We start from the raw sequence: 18,971 nt of genomic DNA, 5'->3' as shown, positions 1-18,971 counted from the left end.
TAATATTAAATTAATTATTTTAATTATTTATAACAATATTTTGTATTTTTTAATGTTATAATTATTTTTAAAATATTTAATAATAATAAATATAATATATCCAATATAATATACCTAATAATAAATAACAAAATTCAACAATCAAAGAATATATAATATTAAAATAAATTATTGAATATATTAAATAATAAAAGTATTTTTATTTTATTAATAGAATTTTCTTTTTATTATTATTATTGTTTTTTTATTATAATAATTATTTAAAGTTATATAGTAATATTAAATTAATTATTTTATTTATTTATAACAATATTTTGTATTATTTAATGTTATAATTATTTTTAAAATATTTAATAATAATAAATATAATATATCCAATATAATATACCTAATAATAAATAACAAAATTCAACAATCAAAGAATATATAATATTAAAATAAATTATTGAATATATTAAATAATAAAAGTATTTTTATTTTATTAATCGAATTTTCTTTTTATTATTATTATTAAAATTATTATTATTATTATTATTATTATTATTATATAAAAAAAAAATTACGTAGTAGGAGGTCGCATCCTGGATGCGACCATGTGCTGAAGAACAAAAACAGGCATTTCAGAAAGGCGCAGGTCCAGGATGCGACCTGATTCTGCAAAAAAAAAAAAAGGTCTTTCAGGACGTCGCAGGCCCAGGATGCGACCTGCTACTGATGCAAAAAAAGTAGGGCATTTTGGTATTTTTTTTTAAAACTAGGGCAGATTGGTATTTAAAAAAAAAAAAGGATTTTTAAATAAAAAACCCGTATAATTGAAGGGTTGTTAAAAAATAGAGGCAGAGGGGGAAAATACTATGAAGTGTGAATATGAACATTAACAAGAGGGTTGAAGAAGGATTGGTTTCATTGTTGGGCAAATGCAACAGCACCACCCTCAAAACCACTAAGCAAATTCACGCTCATCTCTACGTTACAGGCCTTCACACTAACCCTTTCTTCTTCGGCAAACTTCTTCTCCACTGCGCCTCATCCATCTCCGACCATGCTCTCCACTACTCTCTCCGTCTCTTCCAACACTTCCCCAACCCCGACACCTTCATGTACAACACCCTCATTCGTTCACTTTCTCACTCTTCCACCCCTCTTACTTCCCTCCAACCCTTCATCCAATTGCTTCGTCACCCCACCCTCTTCCCCGATAGCTTCTCCTTCGCCTTTGCACTCAAAGGGATCGCAAACTACGGTCACTTGAATAAATCCGGCATTCAGCTGCATTCTCAGGCTTTTCGTCATGGATTTGATTCCCATATATTTGTTGGAACTACATTGATTAGTATGTATGCCGAATGTGGGTGTTATGAGTCTGCAACAAAGGTATTTGAGGAAATGCCTGAACCGAATGTTGTTGCGTGGAATGCGGTTGTTACTGCTTCTTTTAGGTGTGGGGATGTGGAGGGTGCGTGGGGTGTGTTTCAGCGTATGCCCATTAGGAATTTGACTTCTTGGAATGTGATGCTTGCTGGTTATGTTAAAGCTAGTGAGCTTGGGTTGGCAAGAAGAGTTTTTTCTCAAATGACGATGAGAGATGATGTTTCTTGGAGTACTATGATTGTTGGCTTTTCTCAAGGTGGTTCTTTTGATGAGGCTTTTGGGTTTTTCAGGGAGTTGAGGCGGGAGGGGATTAGGCCGAGTGAAGTTAGTCTCACTGGGGTGTTGTCTGCTTGTGCACAAGCTGGGGCGTTTGAGTTTGGTAAGATTTTACATGGGTTTATGGAGAAAGCTGGGTTTCTTTGTATTGTTTCGGTGAATAATGCTTTAATAGATACTTACTCCAAGTGCGGAAATGTTGATATGGCTAAGTCGGTCTTTCAAAATATGTCTGCGGCTAAGTGCGTCGTGTCTTGGACATCGATGATAGCAGCACTTGCAATGCACGGTCGTGGAGATGAGGCGATTCAGGTTTTTTATGAGATGGAAGAGTCTGGAGTTAGGCCGGACGGTGTCACGTTCATATCTCTCCTTTATGCTTGTAGCCATAGTGGTTTGGTTCAGCAAGGGTGTGATTTATTTTCTAAGATGACAAATTTGTATGGGATTGAACCTGCAGCTGAGCATTATGGTTGTATGGTTGATCTATATGGTCGAGCTGCTAGGTTGCAGGAGGCTTATGAGTTTATATGCCAAATGCCAATTCCACCTAATGCAATCATTTGGAGGACCCTCCTTGGGACTTGTAGCCTTCATGGAAATATTGAATTGGCAGAGCTTGTAAAAGCAAGGCTTGCTGAAATGGATCCAAACAACTCCAGTGACCATGTACTGCTCTCGAATGTTTATGCGGTTGCAGGGAAATGGAAGGATGTTGCTGGCATAAGAAGAACAATGATTGAACATAGCATGAAAAAGACTCCTGGTTGGAGCATGATTGAAATTGACAAGGTCATTTATCGTTTTGTGGCAGGTGAAAAGCCTAACGAGGTTACAGAAGAGGCCCATGATAAACTGAGGGAAATAATGTTAAGACTCAGAACAGAAGAAGGTTATGCGCCCCAGGTAAGAAGTGTCTTGCATGATATTGAAGAGGAAGAAAAAGAAGATTCAGTGTCCAAGCACAGTGAGAAGCTTGCTGCAGCTTTTGGATTAGCAAAACTTCCTAAAGGAAGGATTTTAAGAATAGTAAAGAACCTGAGGGTTTGTGGAGACTGCCATACTGTGATGAAGCTGATTTCTAAAGTTTATCAAGTAGAAATCATTGTGAGGGATAGAAGTCGCTTTCACTCATTCAAAAATGGATTTTGTTCCTGCAGAGATTACTGGTGATAGAAGTGAACGTTAAATTGAGCTGAAATGTAGCATAGAACTTCTGGTATTGTTCCTTCAAAGTACAAGACAGCTATTGGAAGTTTTAAAAAACATATGGGAGGATGACAAGCAAAGTGTTACAAGCTAAAGAGAAACAACGCGTCATTGAGGTATTCAACATGAAAAGTGTTAAAAAGGCCACAACTTCGGTCACATCACTATTTCCCCAACTCACTCAGCTCCTACAACTACAGGCGAACTACATGCTAAAGAAGCACACAGTAAGGTGCAGATGCATCAATTGCAACATCAACTCTAAATATCAAGTCAAACAGCCTTCCAAGAAGCTCCTGCACATGTTTCTGCAGGTCCTGGTCTGCTTCCATCCAAGTTCAAGTAACTGCATCAACCACTGCAGGATCGCTCATGGAAGGGATGTTGGGTTTAATTCCTTTGAAATGTGGAGGAGTGAAGCCTAAATTTGGGATCATCAGAGCTTTCATCTTGACAGTGAACCTTTTTGTTATAATGTCACAACTTCAGCAAGCATTGGAGAATAGGAGACCCGAGCATGTGCAAGAGACCCTAGACCCAACGTCCCAAAACCACATTAAGTTTGAGGAAGTAACATCTTTTGTAGGTGTTTAAGTGCTGTCTTTGTAGTTGATATTTACAGTCTGATAGATTATGACCGAATTTGGTTGCTTAACTATTGGTTTAATACTCCAATTATTGGCTAGTGTATTGACTAAGTTTGGTTTATGTTAATATAGTCATTTTTATTCTTTTAATCATATTCATTCACTTAATGCTTCTACATGTTATCCCTTGATAATACCAATTTCTCAAGGATAAATCATCTTTCATTTCTCAAGTTTGTTGTTCACTTCGAGTCGAGTAGTTGGTTCTTTATATTGTACTCAACAAATCTATAAGTAATGCTTGGTTTCTTGATATTGGATATTTGTCCGGCTGTGCGTTTGCTTCAAAACTACAATTTGTTGCTTGCGAATTTCCACGATGAAATGCACTCAAACTCATGGTGGCGGTGAGCTCAACTGATTTTCAAATATATGTTTAATGTCTTAAGTTGAACTAATTACTAAATATATGTTTAATGTCTTAATCGATATAAAATTAATTTACACAATGTATATTTTAAAATGTTTAAATTTAATTACAAATGTACAACTTATATATCTCTTAAATCAATTAAATATATTTTAAAGAATAAAGGTCAACTTTAGGGTTAGAAGCATAAGAAAGATAGTTTGTAGACGAAGCAAACAAGAGGAGAGATTTAAAAGATAAGTAAAAATATATTAAGTGATTGTGAAAAGACACAAAAACAATATAAATAAAAATATTATAAAAAATTAAATAATTGAATAATTAAACTCAAATTATTAATGGCAAGTGGTTAATAAAATTTAATCATAAACAAATGTTAGAAAAACCAAATTTGAATATCCACCGAAATAATTATTGATCTGACTTTGATTATCTCCTAATCTCTAATACACCGATAAACCAAATGGTTTAGAAAGAAAAAGATGTATAAGAAAATCGGGGTTGTTTCGGACATCCATTTTAGCCAAGTTGGTGATAGTTGACATTTTAGCTTCACTGACATAAAATCTAAGCGAGTCCACGGTCAGTATTTTCTGCTGCAGTTTCATTCCGTGGTTTTAATTTAACCTTAATAATATTTGTTATACCAGTGGCAGTGTTTAATTTTTCATTCTTCTTGAAGCTTTGCATCCTCAAATGGCGCTCTCTGCAACATTTATCATTCCTTCACCTTCAAGCTCCAACCTTTACGCCAAAATTCGCAAACCCTTTCTCTCTCACTCCGTCTATCTTCTTAAACCCTTAAAGATCCGAGCTTCAACTACCCTAGACTATTCCAACGTCTCTGCCAGCGATAAATCATCCCCGTTTAAGGTCAGAATAACTAAACTACTTTCTCTATCATTTAATTATTTTATAATTATTGGTTTGGTTTCCATAAATTTTGTCAAAAATTGTTGCCATTTTACTTAATTTTTAAAAGCAATTGTCTTTCATTTTATTATTCATAATTCAAAGTTGGATGCCTGCTTGATTATGAATCAAATTTCTGAGGTTTGTGTCAAAATTTGTTGAATCCTGCTTGTCTTTAGGGTGTGAAGTGAGTAATATCATCTGTTGATTGACAAATTAATGGTCAATATTACATGCACACACATATCTAATCATTTGTGTGTTGAAATAACAACCTTTGAATTGATTTTGTTTAAAATGAATTCAATGGAAAATGATTTATGTTTTGATACATGTAAAAGTAAGCTCAACAATTAATTTGAGGCTAAAAATTAACTCTGGAGGTCAAAGCTGAAAATTCTAGTGTCAAGTTAGAATCAATTCTAGAGGAAAAATCAATTTTATTTGAATACATCAAAGTATGTTAAAATCAATTCTACACCTCTAGAATCAATTTTACCTCATACAAAATTGAAACCAAACATTCATCACTTTAGAGAATTCAAATCCAAATTTGTTACCATTTTTTGGTTCAGGCATAATTCCCTTTTTTTGATTTCCCATCAGACTAGCAACTGGCAGTGGAAATTCAAGGACAATTTAGTAAATATTTATTATGAGGAACATGTGAAAGAGAGTTCGGGGCCTTCCCAAAATATCTTGATGATGCCAACCATTTCTGATGTTAGCACTGTTGAGGAGTGGAGATTAGTTGCTGAAGACATTGCTCAACGTAATGGCAGTGTCAATTGGCGGGCGACTATTGTCGATTGGCCTGGTCTAGGTTATTCTGATCGACCAAAGATTGATTACAATGCTGATGTCTTGGAAAAATTTCTGGTTGATTTCATCAATTCACCCAATGGTCCAGTTAAACAATCAGGTACTGTTAGTAGTGGAGGACATTATATTTTGTAATAGCTTCGTTGTGCTGAATTATATTTTTGCAGCAGCATTTTAGATCTCCATAGTTCAGTTGCAGTTACCATTCATGTCTTTTTAAGAACATTTACATTGAATTAATTCTTCATTTTACTTGTTTTGAGCAGTTTCGATTGGTATATATGTTTCTGTGTTGTTTAGTTAAGAAGTTTATGGACTAAAAAATCTATTAACTCACTAAATTGGATCATGTATTTGAGAAAAGTATTTTCTGTAGCTGTTGGAATATATAATTCCTTACCTGCATGAAAGGGTTTCTAAGGCTTTTGATTTCTTTTTTTCCTTGATTGCTGGGAATAAGAAATATGGACTAGAGACTAATTATTATATTCTTGCTGGCCACTACGAAAATAAGATGGTCTTACACACTTGAGCAAGGGATCACACAATGGTTAATTTGATCTCTTATTAAAGATATCTGTAGTCATTCATTTTTTGTCTCTTAAATCCTATAGAAAAACTGGACTGGCTTGATCTGTTTCATCGTCTATTTTTTTGTCATTTTTTATTTTATAAATTTAACCAAAAATTGTTTTTAGCTAAATAAAAGGTCCAATAAACTATATACTAGTAGTTAGTTATTGTTGGTTCAACCACATTTAAATCAGTAATCCGTGAACAGTCCAGTTTTCAAATCACTGCTAAAATTTAACAAGTAGTAACATTTTATTGTACCATGTTTCTTCAGTTGTCTTATAGAATATTTGCATCTATCATGACGTCTCCTGTGAATTGTGGGGGGCAAAGTATGTTTTTTATTTAGCCATTGATTGTCTTCTGTTTGGATATTTCCGGGATGAATATTTGTTTCCATGATTAGTTGAATATGTCACGAGTCGTGGCTTTGTATTGAATAGTGTTTGTGACTAACATTGTTGGTGTTAAACTAGACAAAGATTTGGTGATTTTTGGAGGAGGGCATGCTGCTTCAGTAGTAATTCGTGCTGCAAAAAAGGGTCTGGTGAAACCTAAAGCTATAGCTGCTGTGGCACCAACTTGGTCTGGTCCCCTTCCCATCGTATTTGGTCGAGATTCCAGCATGGAAACAAGGTACTAAAAGGCTCCCGTTTTCAGTGAACGTTCTTTTTCCTTGTTGATTGATATCTGTAGCATTGATTTATAGTTTCTACAAAAAGAAATTAACGAAATCAATGTTACAGTAATCAATCAGCAAATAAACATAAGAGAATATAGATCTAATATATTTCTCAGCATTTTCTTTTACAATTTTTGAAAACGCATCTAGCATTTTCAAAAGAAATTGAAATTACAAAACATTGTTTTCTTTGTTTTTGAAAATACATCTTTTCTTGATCTACTTTTCATATTCTCTCTATCACAATAGTTCACTATATAAGTATTACATCTCCTTGTTAGCAATTTTAAATGAATTGTGTCAATGGCCCTTACAAATCTCCCCATTTCCCCTGCTGCTTCAACTGTTGTTTGATTCCCATTGGAATTCTCTTTAAAAGAGTCATGTCTATGCCACAAACAACCCCGTTTCCTTGTTTCAGAACATTATATAACTTATTTTTATTTTTTTCTCATTCCCTATAAACTTGACAGGTATGGTCTTCTAAGAGGCACCTTAAAGGCCCCTGCAGTTGGGTGGATGATGTATAACATGCTAGTGAGCAATGAGAACGCAATCCAATCGCAGTACAAATCCCATGTATACGCCAACCCTGATAACGTGACACCAGCAATTGTGGAAAGCAGATACGCATTGACAAAACGAAAAGGAGCGCGTTACTTACCCGCAGCTTTCTTGACCGGGCTATTAGACCCTGTAACATCTCGCGAGGAGTTCCTTCAACTCTTTGCTGATTTGGAGGGAAAGATACCAATACTTGTTGTATCTACAAAAGGGTCTCCTAAAAGGTCTAAAGCTGAGATGGAAGCTCTTAAAGAAGCTAAAGGGGTGAGTAAGTTTGTGGAAGTTCCCGGTGCTCTTCTTCCACAAGAGGAGTATCCTGCTTTAGTGGCGGAAGAGCTTTATCAATTCTTGCAACAGTATTTAGGCTCTGTTGCTTAAAGTTAGCGCGTGCCGCTTCTGTATGTTAGTGAAGCTTTCACAGTCACAGGCATAAGTATTAATGGATGGAGAAAAGAAATGTGTCCAAGGGTATACATATTTATGTAATGTGGTTTATTTGATTAGTATAGAAATCTTGGGGCTGTTATGAGTTTCATACACATACCAAAGTTATTTTCGACTGGACTTATGACTTGAACATAACTTTACACCGAAAGAAAAATGTTACCACAAAATAGATGGGACATGTGTCATTTGAGAAAATATGTTTTTTTATTAATGATTCTACAATGTAATAATATTTTAATTTTGTTGTATTTATATTTTTTATTTTATGGAAAATGATTAAGTACAACAAATACTGTCATTATGCTAAAAAGAAAACTGATGTATCAACTTGAGGCTGGCTAGGCTCAATGCAGAGCGATACAGAGCTGCTAATTTAGGCTACACAGATCTTGTTGGGTTTGAGAGATATTTCAAAAGTTTTAAGTGTTATACTGCTTGTTGCTGTTGTTATTTTGCTCACATCAGTCGGATAAATCTTGAATATTTTGCAAATTCACTCTCGTTTGTGCTTGTTCAGGATTGCATCTCCCATTACTAAATTTAAGTCATTGTTGTGAGCCACTCCAAAAAATGGAACAATATCACACAATTCTTAGTGCGTTATCTAATGGCTTGTTTGATGTGTGTTGAACATATAAAGAAAAAAGAAATATGAGAGTCAATAATCTTGAGGTACACTGATGAAGATGTTGGAAAGTAAAAGTTTATCATAAGAAATTGCTATTACTAGGAAATGACAAAAGACATAGACATTAAGGTTCAGATCAAATAGTATCATAAGTTGTTGGAAGATCTAGAGGTTGCAAAAATCAGCAGTCTCAAATGTGTCTGTAGTTGGACTCCTCATTGAGAAGAAGTCTTAATCATGCAAAAATTTCAAGCAACAACTATAGATTTCTGATCAGATTACTCGCATTATGATTGAAGATATCAACAAAAAAATCATGCAAAGCTGCAAGGAAAAAAATCATTGGCTGCTCGGGAAAATATGGTGCAGAACAAATTAGAAAATAAGAGGTACAATAACAAAAAGTTTGATCGCATTAGGCTTGATGATCCAAGTCTTTGAATTGTAGTTTTCATTAGGCTTTGATCTTATGATTTTGGAAATATATAATTATTATTGTAAAAGTTCAAGTATTGATTTTCTGTTGTATTAAATGATATCATTTGAAGCAATAATATGTATTTTACAACATCAACAACAAAAAATCTACAATGTTTTTCCCATTTCCATGGATATAATTCTTTATTAAAAAGAGGATGTCACATGACTGCATTCAAATATGACACCTAACATATGTGATGTTATTTAATGCGTAACCATCTAAATTTTTTTTATGATCCCTAAAATATATATATTTTAGATTAGAAATACTGATTTAAGATTTTAGAAGAATGAAAATCAAAGAAAATTATTATTTTTTAGAAGAAGAAAAAAAAAACAATACATATCTATACATTTAATAAGCAATGCATATTTGTACATTTGATAATGAGCAAAAACAATATATTTGACCTCTTTTTGGAAATTTACGAGAAAGTCGACTTTTAAAAAAATAATAGAGAATGGTCTTTTAAATTAAATGGAATATTTTTCTCTATAATACATAATCTTCTAATGTAGAGAACCTAAAAAAATATTAAAGGGCACTTTTAAAATATTTAAAAAATATTTTTAAAAAATTATATTTTTATAATACTTTTTAATTAAAAATATATTAATTATAAACAGTTATTTTTTATTATTTTCAAAAACATTCTTTTTGAATATGTTAGAGACTTCACTCTAATTTCCTTTCATTCCCTTCCTCATTTTATCATTAAAATTATTATTTTCTTAAGAATTGCGTACAACTCAAATCAAACAACTAAAATAAGACATAATAAGATACCCGTAATTGATTTTTGCATTATTTTGTACAATCAACAACAAATACTTTAATGAAAATATAAATTAAGTTTATCTCTTGAAGAGTAAACATATAAAAATAAAAATAATATCAATTATTAATAAATTTAATACTATTATCAATTTTATTTATTTTTATGATTTGATCAATAGAATTTTATATTACGAATCTATATAATATATTAAAAATGTTTAACATTAATTTATCGAATTTGTAATTTGAATTATCTAAACTCAAACTATCTAATACGTGAAACTAATGACGACGACGAATATTTTCATATATGAATAATACTAATTTGTTACTTTACTCGTTATATAAAATAATATTTGTACCATATAAATATTTGTAAGAATATCCTCCTAGTAGATATTTAATGAATTTTTAAATATATATGGATATTAAGAGATATTCTTATATATCATGTTTTAAATAAAAAATATTTATTTATAACTTTCTTTTGTTACAATTGTGTAAAAAATTTATCCCTATATTGTAAAATAAAACATTAATACATAGATAAAATATAAATATTTATTAAGCATTTAAATATAAAAATGTTATGTTAAAAGAATATTAAAAAATTGTGTGTTTAACTTTTTAAAATTTAAAATTTATTTTTTTTGGTGTTAAATTTAGGATTAGCATGATTCATAAAATATATAACAAATTTTTATTATAAAAAATATTAATACAGCAATACATAAACAAAAAATCACAACTTATTAATTTTACTAATTTATTATTAAGTATTAATCTTTATCTATATGAATTAATTAATAGATAATAAAAAATATGATTTATTTTATTTAGGTTAAATAGCACATGCAGTCTCATAACTTAATTTCAATTAACTTTTTTTTTTTGATTTAGTTATTTATTTTAATTTTAAGTAACAATTTAATCGTTTATGATTTAAAATATCAACAATGTTATCATTTTTTTTTTACAAAATTCAAAAGATTGAACAAATTTTTTAAACAAAACCCATAAAATTAATAATTATCTTAAATATAATGCAAATTTTATCAAATATATAACTCAAATATTCAAAAAAAACTCATATTTTCATATTCAACAACATCAAATTCATCAAACAAATAATGAAAATATAAGTTTATTTAAATTATAAATTTGATTAAATCTGCATTATATCGAAGATGATAATTAATTTTATGAGTTTTGTTTAAAAATTTTGATAAATTTTTGTAAAAAAATATAATAACATTGTTTACATTTTAAAATATAAAATATAAAATTATAACTTGAAATTAAAATAAATAATTATATGAAAAAGAAAAAAAATTAAAATATTAATTAAAATTAAATTAAAGAAGTACAAATGGCGTTAAGTATTTTATTTACAAATAACCATTAAACTGTAGCAGATTTTATTTACAAATATTCGTATAAATGTTTTTTTTTATCCATACGTGAAACCCTACCGGCCTTATATCAATACAGTAAATTTGGGTCCATAAGAATGTTCTCATTCTTCCAAAAAAAAAAGTTATGATATGGAGTAAATCTATTGGAGAAGAAGTGGAAATTCTTATGTCTGATCTGTCGATGATGATCGTGTTGAAGGATCTCTTTAACATATTGCTACCCGGAAAGTTCGGAATGATTCAAAAGATTCGAATGCCAGTTATGTAAAGATAAAGAAATTTTGGCTTGTGTAGCAGGACATAAGGAATGGAAGATTGGAGAACATGGGAGTATAGTGATTGGTGACCCCACAATTCAATCAATAGTTATATAATTATTATAGAATAAAAACAACCACAAACACTTCAATCACCCTAAAGGACTCATTGCTATACAGCTATGCATCACGCCACAATGTTAGTTAAGGCCCCCTTTTCAGTGTGTTTTTTTCTCTTACCTAATTTTTTAAATAAACTAAAATCAAATTTGGATTAAAATTTTCAATTTTAGTTTTTAATTTTTTATTTTGAATTTCAATTTTAAATTTATTTTAATTGAAATAATTTTTTACTCTATTTTATTATAAATTCATTAAACATAAATATAAGAAAAACGAAAAATAAGTTTTCTTTTTTAATTGTTTTGACTATTTCAAATCAATATATTAGTATATGATTAGTTTTCTCAATTTCAAATTTTAAAATGTCAGTATTATGCAGTAGTTTTCTCAATTTCAAATTTTAAAATGTCAGTCTTGTGTAGTTTTCCTTGAAAATGTCTTTTGTACTATATATCACCGCATGATAAATCAATATTGATATGTAATAATTAAAAAAAGAAAAACTAAAAATAATATTAAACTTTAATTATTTAAGATAATTTAAATATTATAAAATTATAATTTATTTAATCATAATAATTTTAATAATAGTAATTTAAAGTGGTAGTTGTGGAAAATAACTATCATAATTTGTGATAGTCAAATGAGATATTCGATGATCGGAGGTGGTAGTCGGAAATTACAGTGTGGTGAACAATTACTATAATGGTAGACGGTGGTGGGAGACAATGGTTGGAGGTGAATGTTGGTCGGTGTTGGTGCTAATGTTTGTGGCAGATGTCAAATATAATTATTTGTGGTGGTAGCAATGACAGAGGTGGATGGTCGGTTGTTATGACACTGATATGAAATAGGGTGGCAGTTGTTAGAGGTGGATGAAAGATGATATGATGGTGATGACGTAAGTGGTCGGTGATCGGAGGTAGATGATCAGTGACAATAGTTGATGGTTGATGATGGTGGTTATTAGATGTGGGTGGTTGGTAGTGATGTGATGGTTCCATGAGTGTAGGTGGTGGCCAAAGGTGGATGATCCATAATAATAGAGAGGTGAGAAGAAATGGTGGTTAATGATGAGAGATAGTGGTAGTCAATTGTTAGTTATTAAAGTGATGATTATGTTTAAGGACAATACATATTAATTTTAAAAGAAAAATAAAAATTATAAAATTAATTTATTTAATTATAAATTTATTTTTTAAAAAATAAATAAAATATCAACTAAATCTTATTTTACTAAAATAAATTTTAATTACGAAAAAAAACTAGAAATTCGCAGTGACCCCAACCCAACCTTAATATAACGATTTTATAATTCTGGTCCTAAAAGCTGTGTACACAATACGCTTTATTTTACAGGACAATTCAGCTTTTTACGCAAACTTATGCAGTTATTATCTTTCAAATTCCCACGTGTTCTCTTTTCTATTTTCTACGATAGTTCCACGTTGTAAGGCTATTAAGGGCCCCATCACAAACACATTTTTATTATATTTTATTTATAGATTAAAATTTATATCAATTTGTTTAAATATATAAATTTAATGGACGCGTGTATTTTAATTAATTAATAAGAATATGTTAAAAAAACTTATGTTAAATAATATATTATTAATATTATTCATTAGTTGATAGATTATAATTTATAGATTATAGTTGTTAAATTAATTAAAATATTTGAAAAAGTTAACTGTTCAAATAAGATAAAAATATAAAATAACATAAAAGAAATATTTAATTAAAAATAAATTTTACTTTAAAATTTGTATTTGAAAAATAGACGTATTTAATATTAACTTTTAACTAGATATATAACTTTTCATCTATAACTTTTGTTTATATTTCATTCATTCATAAATATCAATCAAAATTTATTAATTTGGTATATTTTTTACTTCCTTAACTAATTTATTATTATTTTAACTATTTATAGCTATTTTTTTAATTATAATAAATAAATTATTAAGAATAAACAATAATTTTAGTCACAATGAAAAGAGTAACATTGATGAAAAAAAATGATAAATTATAAACTCAAAATCTACTACAAATAATTTATTAAAAACAGACTATAATAAACTATAAACTCATAGTAAAATAAATATTACCAAATACATTTTATGGTCTAAAAACTATAAGCTAATTTATGCTTTGTAGGAAGGCAAATCAACTTTCACATGTTTTCTATTAGTGCAATTAATATTTCTTTTTGACTATTAAGAAACTTATAAGCTAATTTATGCGTTGTATGAAGCAAATCTAGTTCCACATCTTTTTTATTAATGCAATGAATATCTCTTTTGACTATTAAAAAACTGAAAACGTGATTTTTTTCATGAGTAAAATGTGTAACATAATTAATAAATAATATTTACAAAGATTACTATTTAATTCACAAAGTCTAAATCAACTGTCAAATATTGATATTATTAAAATATATATTATATGTTATAAAATTTGTTTTAACGATAATTATTTACAATTTTTTTTATTGTTACATTTTAAAAATAAATACTATTTATTATTAATATGAAAAAATAATGCAATTGGGCCACAAGCCACAATGTAATTCAAAACACTAATCAAACAAAAAAATATTACATTCAAAAAAGAATTTTGTTCCGCCTAAGCCATAATGATCGTGTAAGAACATGTCAAATAGGTGATGATAATTTATGAGATGATATTGACCATTAAACGACAAAGCAATAGAGACATCCAAACAAATCATCAATATTTGACCAAACTTGATAGGATATTGGGCAAGAGAAGAAAAAATGGAGATGAGGTTTCATATTGTAGAAATCAAATTAAAGACACGTGATAATTTTAGTTGGTCAGTTAAAACTTTATGAGGTGCATAACACTTCCAAAATTAATTGCTTAAAAACTTTATTTATTAAGCTATTACATCAAATTTTCTTTAACTTTTAATTGAGTTCAGAAATAATATTAGTTTAATAGTAAAAATTTAATTTTATATTGAAAATAAAATTTAAAAATATAGTAAAATAATAATTAGAATGACTGTATTGTATCCACCTATATGACCTTCTTGCATTTAGAGTAAGTTTACCAACAGTATATAATTTAAACAAGAATTCATTTCATCTTATAATTCAAAATTGTGATCACTTATATTGTGGGGATCCTTGTGATACACTTAACTTCAAGTTTATTGAGATAAAATAATTCTCTATAATCTTAACAATACATAGTACAAAGACAATGGACAAGGTAATATATACATATAATAAGGCTCTTAAGATATCATTAGAGCTATATTCTTAAAATGGAGATAATCAGACAAATTAAGAAGAATTTTCAATTAACTATACGTCATTGTCTGATTGACAAGCACGTGTCCTTGTCCTTTTGTCACCGTCTCAAATGTGCACATGTTACTGCCTCATTGTGGGCTTTGTCTTTACTTTTTTTTTTTTTTTTTTGATAGAAAGGCTTGTCTTTACTTTTTTTTGGATAGAAAGGCTTGTCTTTACTTTGATTTATCATTGGTTGAGACTCCTTAAGCATGCATTATTTGGCATAGTTGAAGTCTCCACATCTTCAATATCAAATGTCGACCTATAGATATATGGTGGGTCTTTTTATAGTTATGGTGCAATTTAGTCTCAAAGTATTTAAATATGCATAAAACATTAAAATAATACAAATCCTACTATTTAATTATAATATTGAAAAATATGTGTATAAGAAATCAGAATTACATGTACAAAAAGATTGAGATGAGTAATATAGTCTTATGAATCATGGTAATTTTGTCTTGGATTCTCTGTCATTATCTTGTCTCACCATTATAATTTATAATTTTTTTTATTAAATTAACTACTACCATTTAGAGTACATATCTTAATTTTTCCTCTATCAATCTCTCATTTTCTATCTCTTTTAATCATATTCTCTCTTAATGATTTTTTAATTAAAATAAAGTAAAGATAAAAGAGAGATAAAAAAAAGAAAAAAGTCCAAATATCTTAAAATACCGCTTCCCAACGTCACCTTTGAGTTTTATCATCATAATCTAACCTCTCACTATTACTCTATTTGAGACTTTTCATCACACTTATGTATCATTGCCACTACCACCAAGCACCTTTAGTGACACCATTATTATCATCATCATACCTTCCACCACCCATGTCCCTTCCTCCACAATGACTCTACCACCGTCAGCACAGTCGAGCTACCTCCACATATACTACTCTTGTGATCATTTAACATTTTCCATCACTTTTCTCGTGAATCGTGATTGACAATTTTAAATCCTGTTAGAGGTAGTTAAAATTACTTATGATTATGTGTAAGTTGTTAGGTTAGTTACATTAATTGTACTATATAAAAGTACATCATACTCTAATTGTAACAATAATTCATCAAATAATCATTTCAAATTTATTTTTTTCTTTAATTATTTTTCTCTTTCTTAAATTCAACTATAATTCTTAATAAATCTTCCATCACCATTCTTCAGGCTGTGTGACAAGTATTTTGACTATAATTAATATTTTTATCATCAAATTTCTATTTCTTTAGTGATTGATAATATTAATTAATTGTTAAGAAATATTCTTAATATAAAGTATGGTCCATTATTATTAAATGATAATTATATGATAAATCATGTGTTAGATTTTGTTAATGAATGTATCATAATAGATGATTGATCTAATCATTCAATTATGTCTAATAAAAGGTGTTTATCCTCGGTCATTTTACTATTTAATTGTTATTTCATTAGACGGTTAATTTATAGAAGAAAAAAAAGTTATATTGAGGTCAGTCTACTCACATCTCTGTAATCCTAGTTAATCTTCTCGTTATCTATGAGAAAACGCGTTAAATCCTTCATGTGGTCCGTAAAAGAAATCTTCTACACAACTGTTGACATCACCTTCGTTATTATCTTGTAGTTTTCACCCTATCACTGCCAATGTCATTTTTGGAATGTGAGATTTTTTATAAGAAAGTTTTTATTAAATGAAGTATAAGAGATACAAAATTGGATCTACTATTTATCCTCCAAATAAACCAATGTCACGACACAAATTTAATACGTTTGATCATACGCAATGTATTTGCAATTTCTCCTCTAAATATTATAGTTGTTTCTCATAAAGGTTTGTTTAGTATCAACCTCTAAAAAAAATAAAGAAAAATATTATTTTTTAGCAAGAAATATTGTTATAATTAATTGATTGTATAAAAAAATTTACAGCATAAACTAAATCTTGGTTTTTGATTTATTAGATGATGTGAGATAGGTTTAGTCGTTGAAGAGCACATGACATTAAGATTTTGGAAAGTTAATAATTGTCGATGATTTGATAGAAAAGAGAGAAGATAAGGGACCACGTTTATTTATACTAGAGTATTAGAGAGTAGGAGAATGGTGTTATAATTATTAGATTCTAAGTTGTTGTCGTCACAGTTAGAAGTGCCACATCAATATCCCTTATAAGTATCAAAGTGGCCCACTAGTGGCAGTATGAAATTAGCGGCTGACTGGACTGCAATATTTAATCTATCAACTTTTGCCGAAAAGCAATTCACCCAGCCTACCTAATCCGTGCCAATCTCACGTTGCAATGTGCTATAGGTATCCCCCTCTAACATATATTCTTTCTATCACAAATTAATTCACATCATTTTATCGAGATATTTATTCTAAATATATTTTTATTTTCTTGAGACATAAATTCTACTTCACATTATTAGACTCGTTCAAAATATAATTTTTAAAGTATTTTTGAATATTATTCGAAATATCTATTTAAAAAGTTTTTATTATCTATTTGACTCTTCAACCTTTCGTCAAAGAGATTCAATCACTCATCTATTTTCTTGACTAAAATGTTATTATTTGTCATACTTTTTGTGAAATCAATCGTAGTGTATATTTTCTTGTTAAACAAATCATATGTGCAACTCTATATTATTGTTTATTGATAAAATTTCACAGCTTTTATAAAAAAAATAAAAATTGACATGATATAAATAAAAATTAATTATTTTACACTTATAAAATAATTTTTTTTTTGTATTATTGATAAATCATAATCATTTATATATATGAATTTTAAAATGATTATAATTATTAAATATTTATAAAAGTCATGGCTGACAATATAAAACAAATTATACCTAATGTGTACATAAATAAAATTCATATATATATATATATATATATATATATGCTCAAAATTTATTTTGCTTTTTTGGGAGCTTTAGAAATATATAAATTCTTAAATTTTAATTTAAATAATATATTATTATGAATTATAATTGGAGACCTCCGAATTAAAGGCGAGTTTATATATATATAGGTGCGCTATCAATTATGAAAGACAATGGAAGAGTTGTATGGCTAGTATAAGGACAAGCATTCCCTGGTTAAGGTCTCATTTATAGTTTTGTCCATTTTTGAAAAAGAGGGGCACCACAGCACATAGCTGTCTATTGTGGAAAATTAATATATGTGAGCAACAACGAAGAGAAAGAGAAGTTGTTAAATTATTATAAAGTTGTGGTGGATTCTTCATAATGAAGTAATAGTGATTCTTACTATTCTCCTTCTCTTCATCATAGCTACTAGCATTAGGGTTATGGTTATTCACCAAACACATGACTAGCTAGCTAGCTAGCTGTGATCTTCATCTCTACGCTATCTTAGCCATATCCAAGCCGTACGTTTTTTATAAAAATATTTTCATATATGAAATGAAATGAAGAAGTAATAAACCCAAATCCAGATCTATCAAAGATGAAAAAACGGCAAGTGGTGGTGGTGGTGAAAACCAACAACAACAACAACAATAACACTTCATCTTCAACGGGAAGGAATATAATTCGATATGGAGAGTGTCAAAAGAATCATGCAGCTTACAGTGGAGGATATGCTGTTGATGGATGTTTGGAGTTTATGGCAAGTTCTTCAGGCGATCAAGGAGCTCTTACTTGTGCTGCTTGTGGTTGTCATAGGAATTTCCATAAAAGAATAGTACAAAGAACAGATTAAGGTAGTACTTTAGTATTTACTATTTACTACTACCTTCATTCATTGCTTAACCGATTCATGTACTTGTTTCTTTTTCTGTTATTTGCAAGACTTCATTATTACCATTAATAGAGTAGACACAGATTGCTCAATTTCTGTTTCTTAATTTAATATTCTATATGTAATTAAATTCTATCGTCCTATTCTTTGTAAATAGTATATGTAATCAAATTCTTCTCAGATGGAATTCTTGATCACTACATCAATAGTAATTTTGTTCAAAATTAAACGCTTTCAGTAAGTAAAAATTGTTAGTCTTCTTCCTGCGAGCTCTTTTTCTTTGGGTGAATGATTTAGATCTCTAAAATATTTTTTTTGAATTGAATAATCAAAAAATTGTTA

At 29.2% G+C, this 18,971-nt stretch overlaps 2 protein-coding genes across 3 annotated transcripts; both read left to right on the top strand.

Moving 5' to 3' along the window:
- Positions 1 to 843: 843 nt before the first annotated feature.
- On the top strand, positions 844 to 3,593 carry LOC101510418 (pentatricopeptide repeat-containing protein At1g74630). The gene has a single exon (XM_012718127.3). It carries the CDS (start codon positions 868 to 870, stop codon positions 2,818 to 2,820), a length of 1,953 nt encoding a protein of 650 aa, XP_012573581.1. The 5' UTR covers positions 844 to 867; the 3' UTR covers positions 2,821 to 3,593.
- A 703-nt stretch (positions 3,594 to 4,296) lies between these two features.
- On the top strand, positions 4,297 to 8,121 carry LOC101509873 (uncharacterized). 2 transcript variants are annotated; one of them, XM_004508688.4, is made up of 5 exons: positions 4,297 to 4,455; positions 4,556 to 4,746; positions 5,392 to 5,707; positions 6,657 to 6,816; positions 7,336 to 8,121. In XM_004508688.4, the coding sequence occupies exons 2-5, from the start codon at positions 4,570 to 4,572 to the stop codon at positions 7,802 to 7,804; spliced, it is 1,122 nt and encodes a 373-aa protein (XP_004508745.1). In that variant the 5' UTR covers positions 4,297 to 4,455; positions 4,556 to 4,569; the 3' UTR covers positions 7,805 to 8,121. The 2 variants fall into 2 exon arrangements, with proteins under 2 accessions (XP_004508745.1, XP_073219484.1); XM_073363383.1 differs by having other exon boundaries at positions 4,327 to 4,746.
- Positions 8,122 to 18,971: the final 10,850 nt, after the last annotated feature.

The sequence above is a fragment of the Cicer arietinum genome, chromosome 7 (assembly GCF_000331145.2).
Source record: "Cicer arietinum cultivar CDC Frontier isolate Library 1 chromosome 7, Cicar.CDCFrontier_v2.0, whole genome shotgun sequence".
Lineage (NCBI taxonomy): Eukaryota > Viridiplantae > Streptophyta > Magnoliopsida > Fabales > Fabaceae > Cicer > Cicer arietinum.
This window is presented reverse-complemented; position numbering and strand designations above follow the sequence as displayed.

Excerpts from the sequence above, each read along its gene's own strand:
- LOC101510418 (XM_012718127.3), top strand. The coding sequence starts at position 868 with ATGAACATTAACAAGAGGGTTGAAGAAGGATTGGTTTCATTGTTGGGC.
- LOC101509873 (XM_004508688.4), top strand. The coding sequence starts at position 4,570 with ATGGCGCTCTCTGCAACATTTATCATTCCTTCACCTTCAAGCTCCAAC. Across the intron at positions 4,747-5,391 it reads ATAAATCATCCCCGTTTAAG|ACTAGCAACTGGCAGTGGAA; the intron begins GTCAGAATAACT and ends ATTTCCCATCAG. Across the intron at positions 6,817-7,335 it reads GATTCCAGCATGGAAACAAG|GTATGGTCTTCTAAGAGGCA; the intron begins GTACTAAAAGGC and ends TAAACTTGACAG.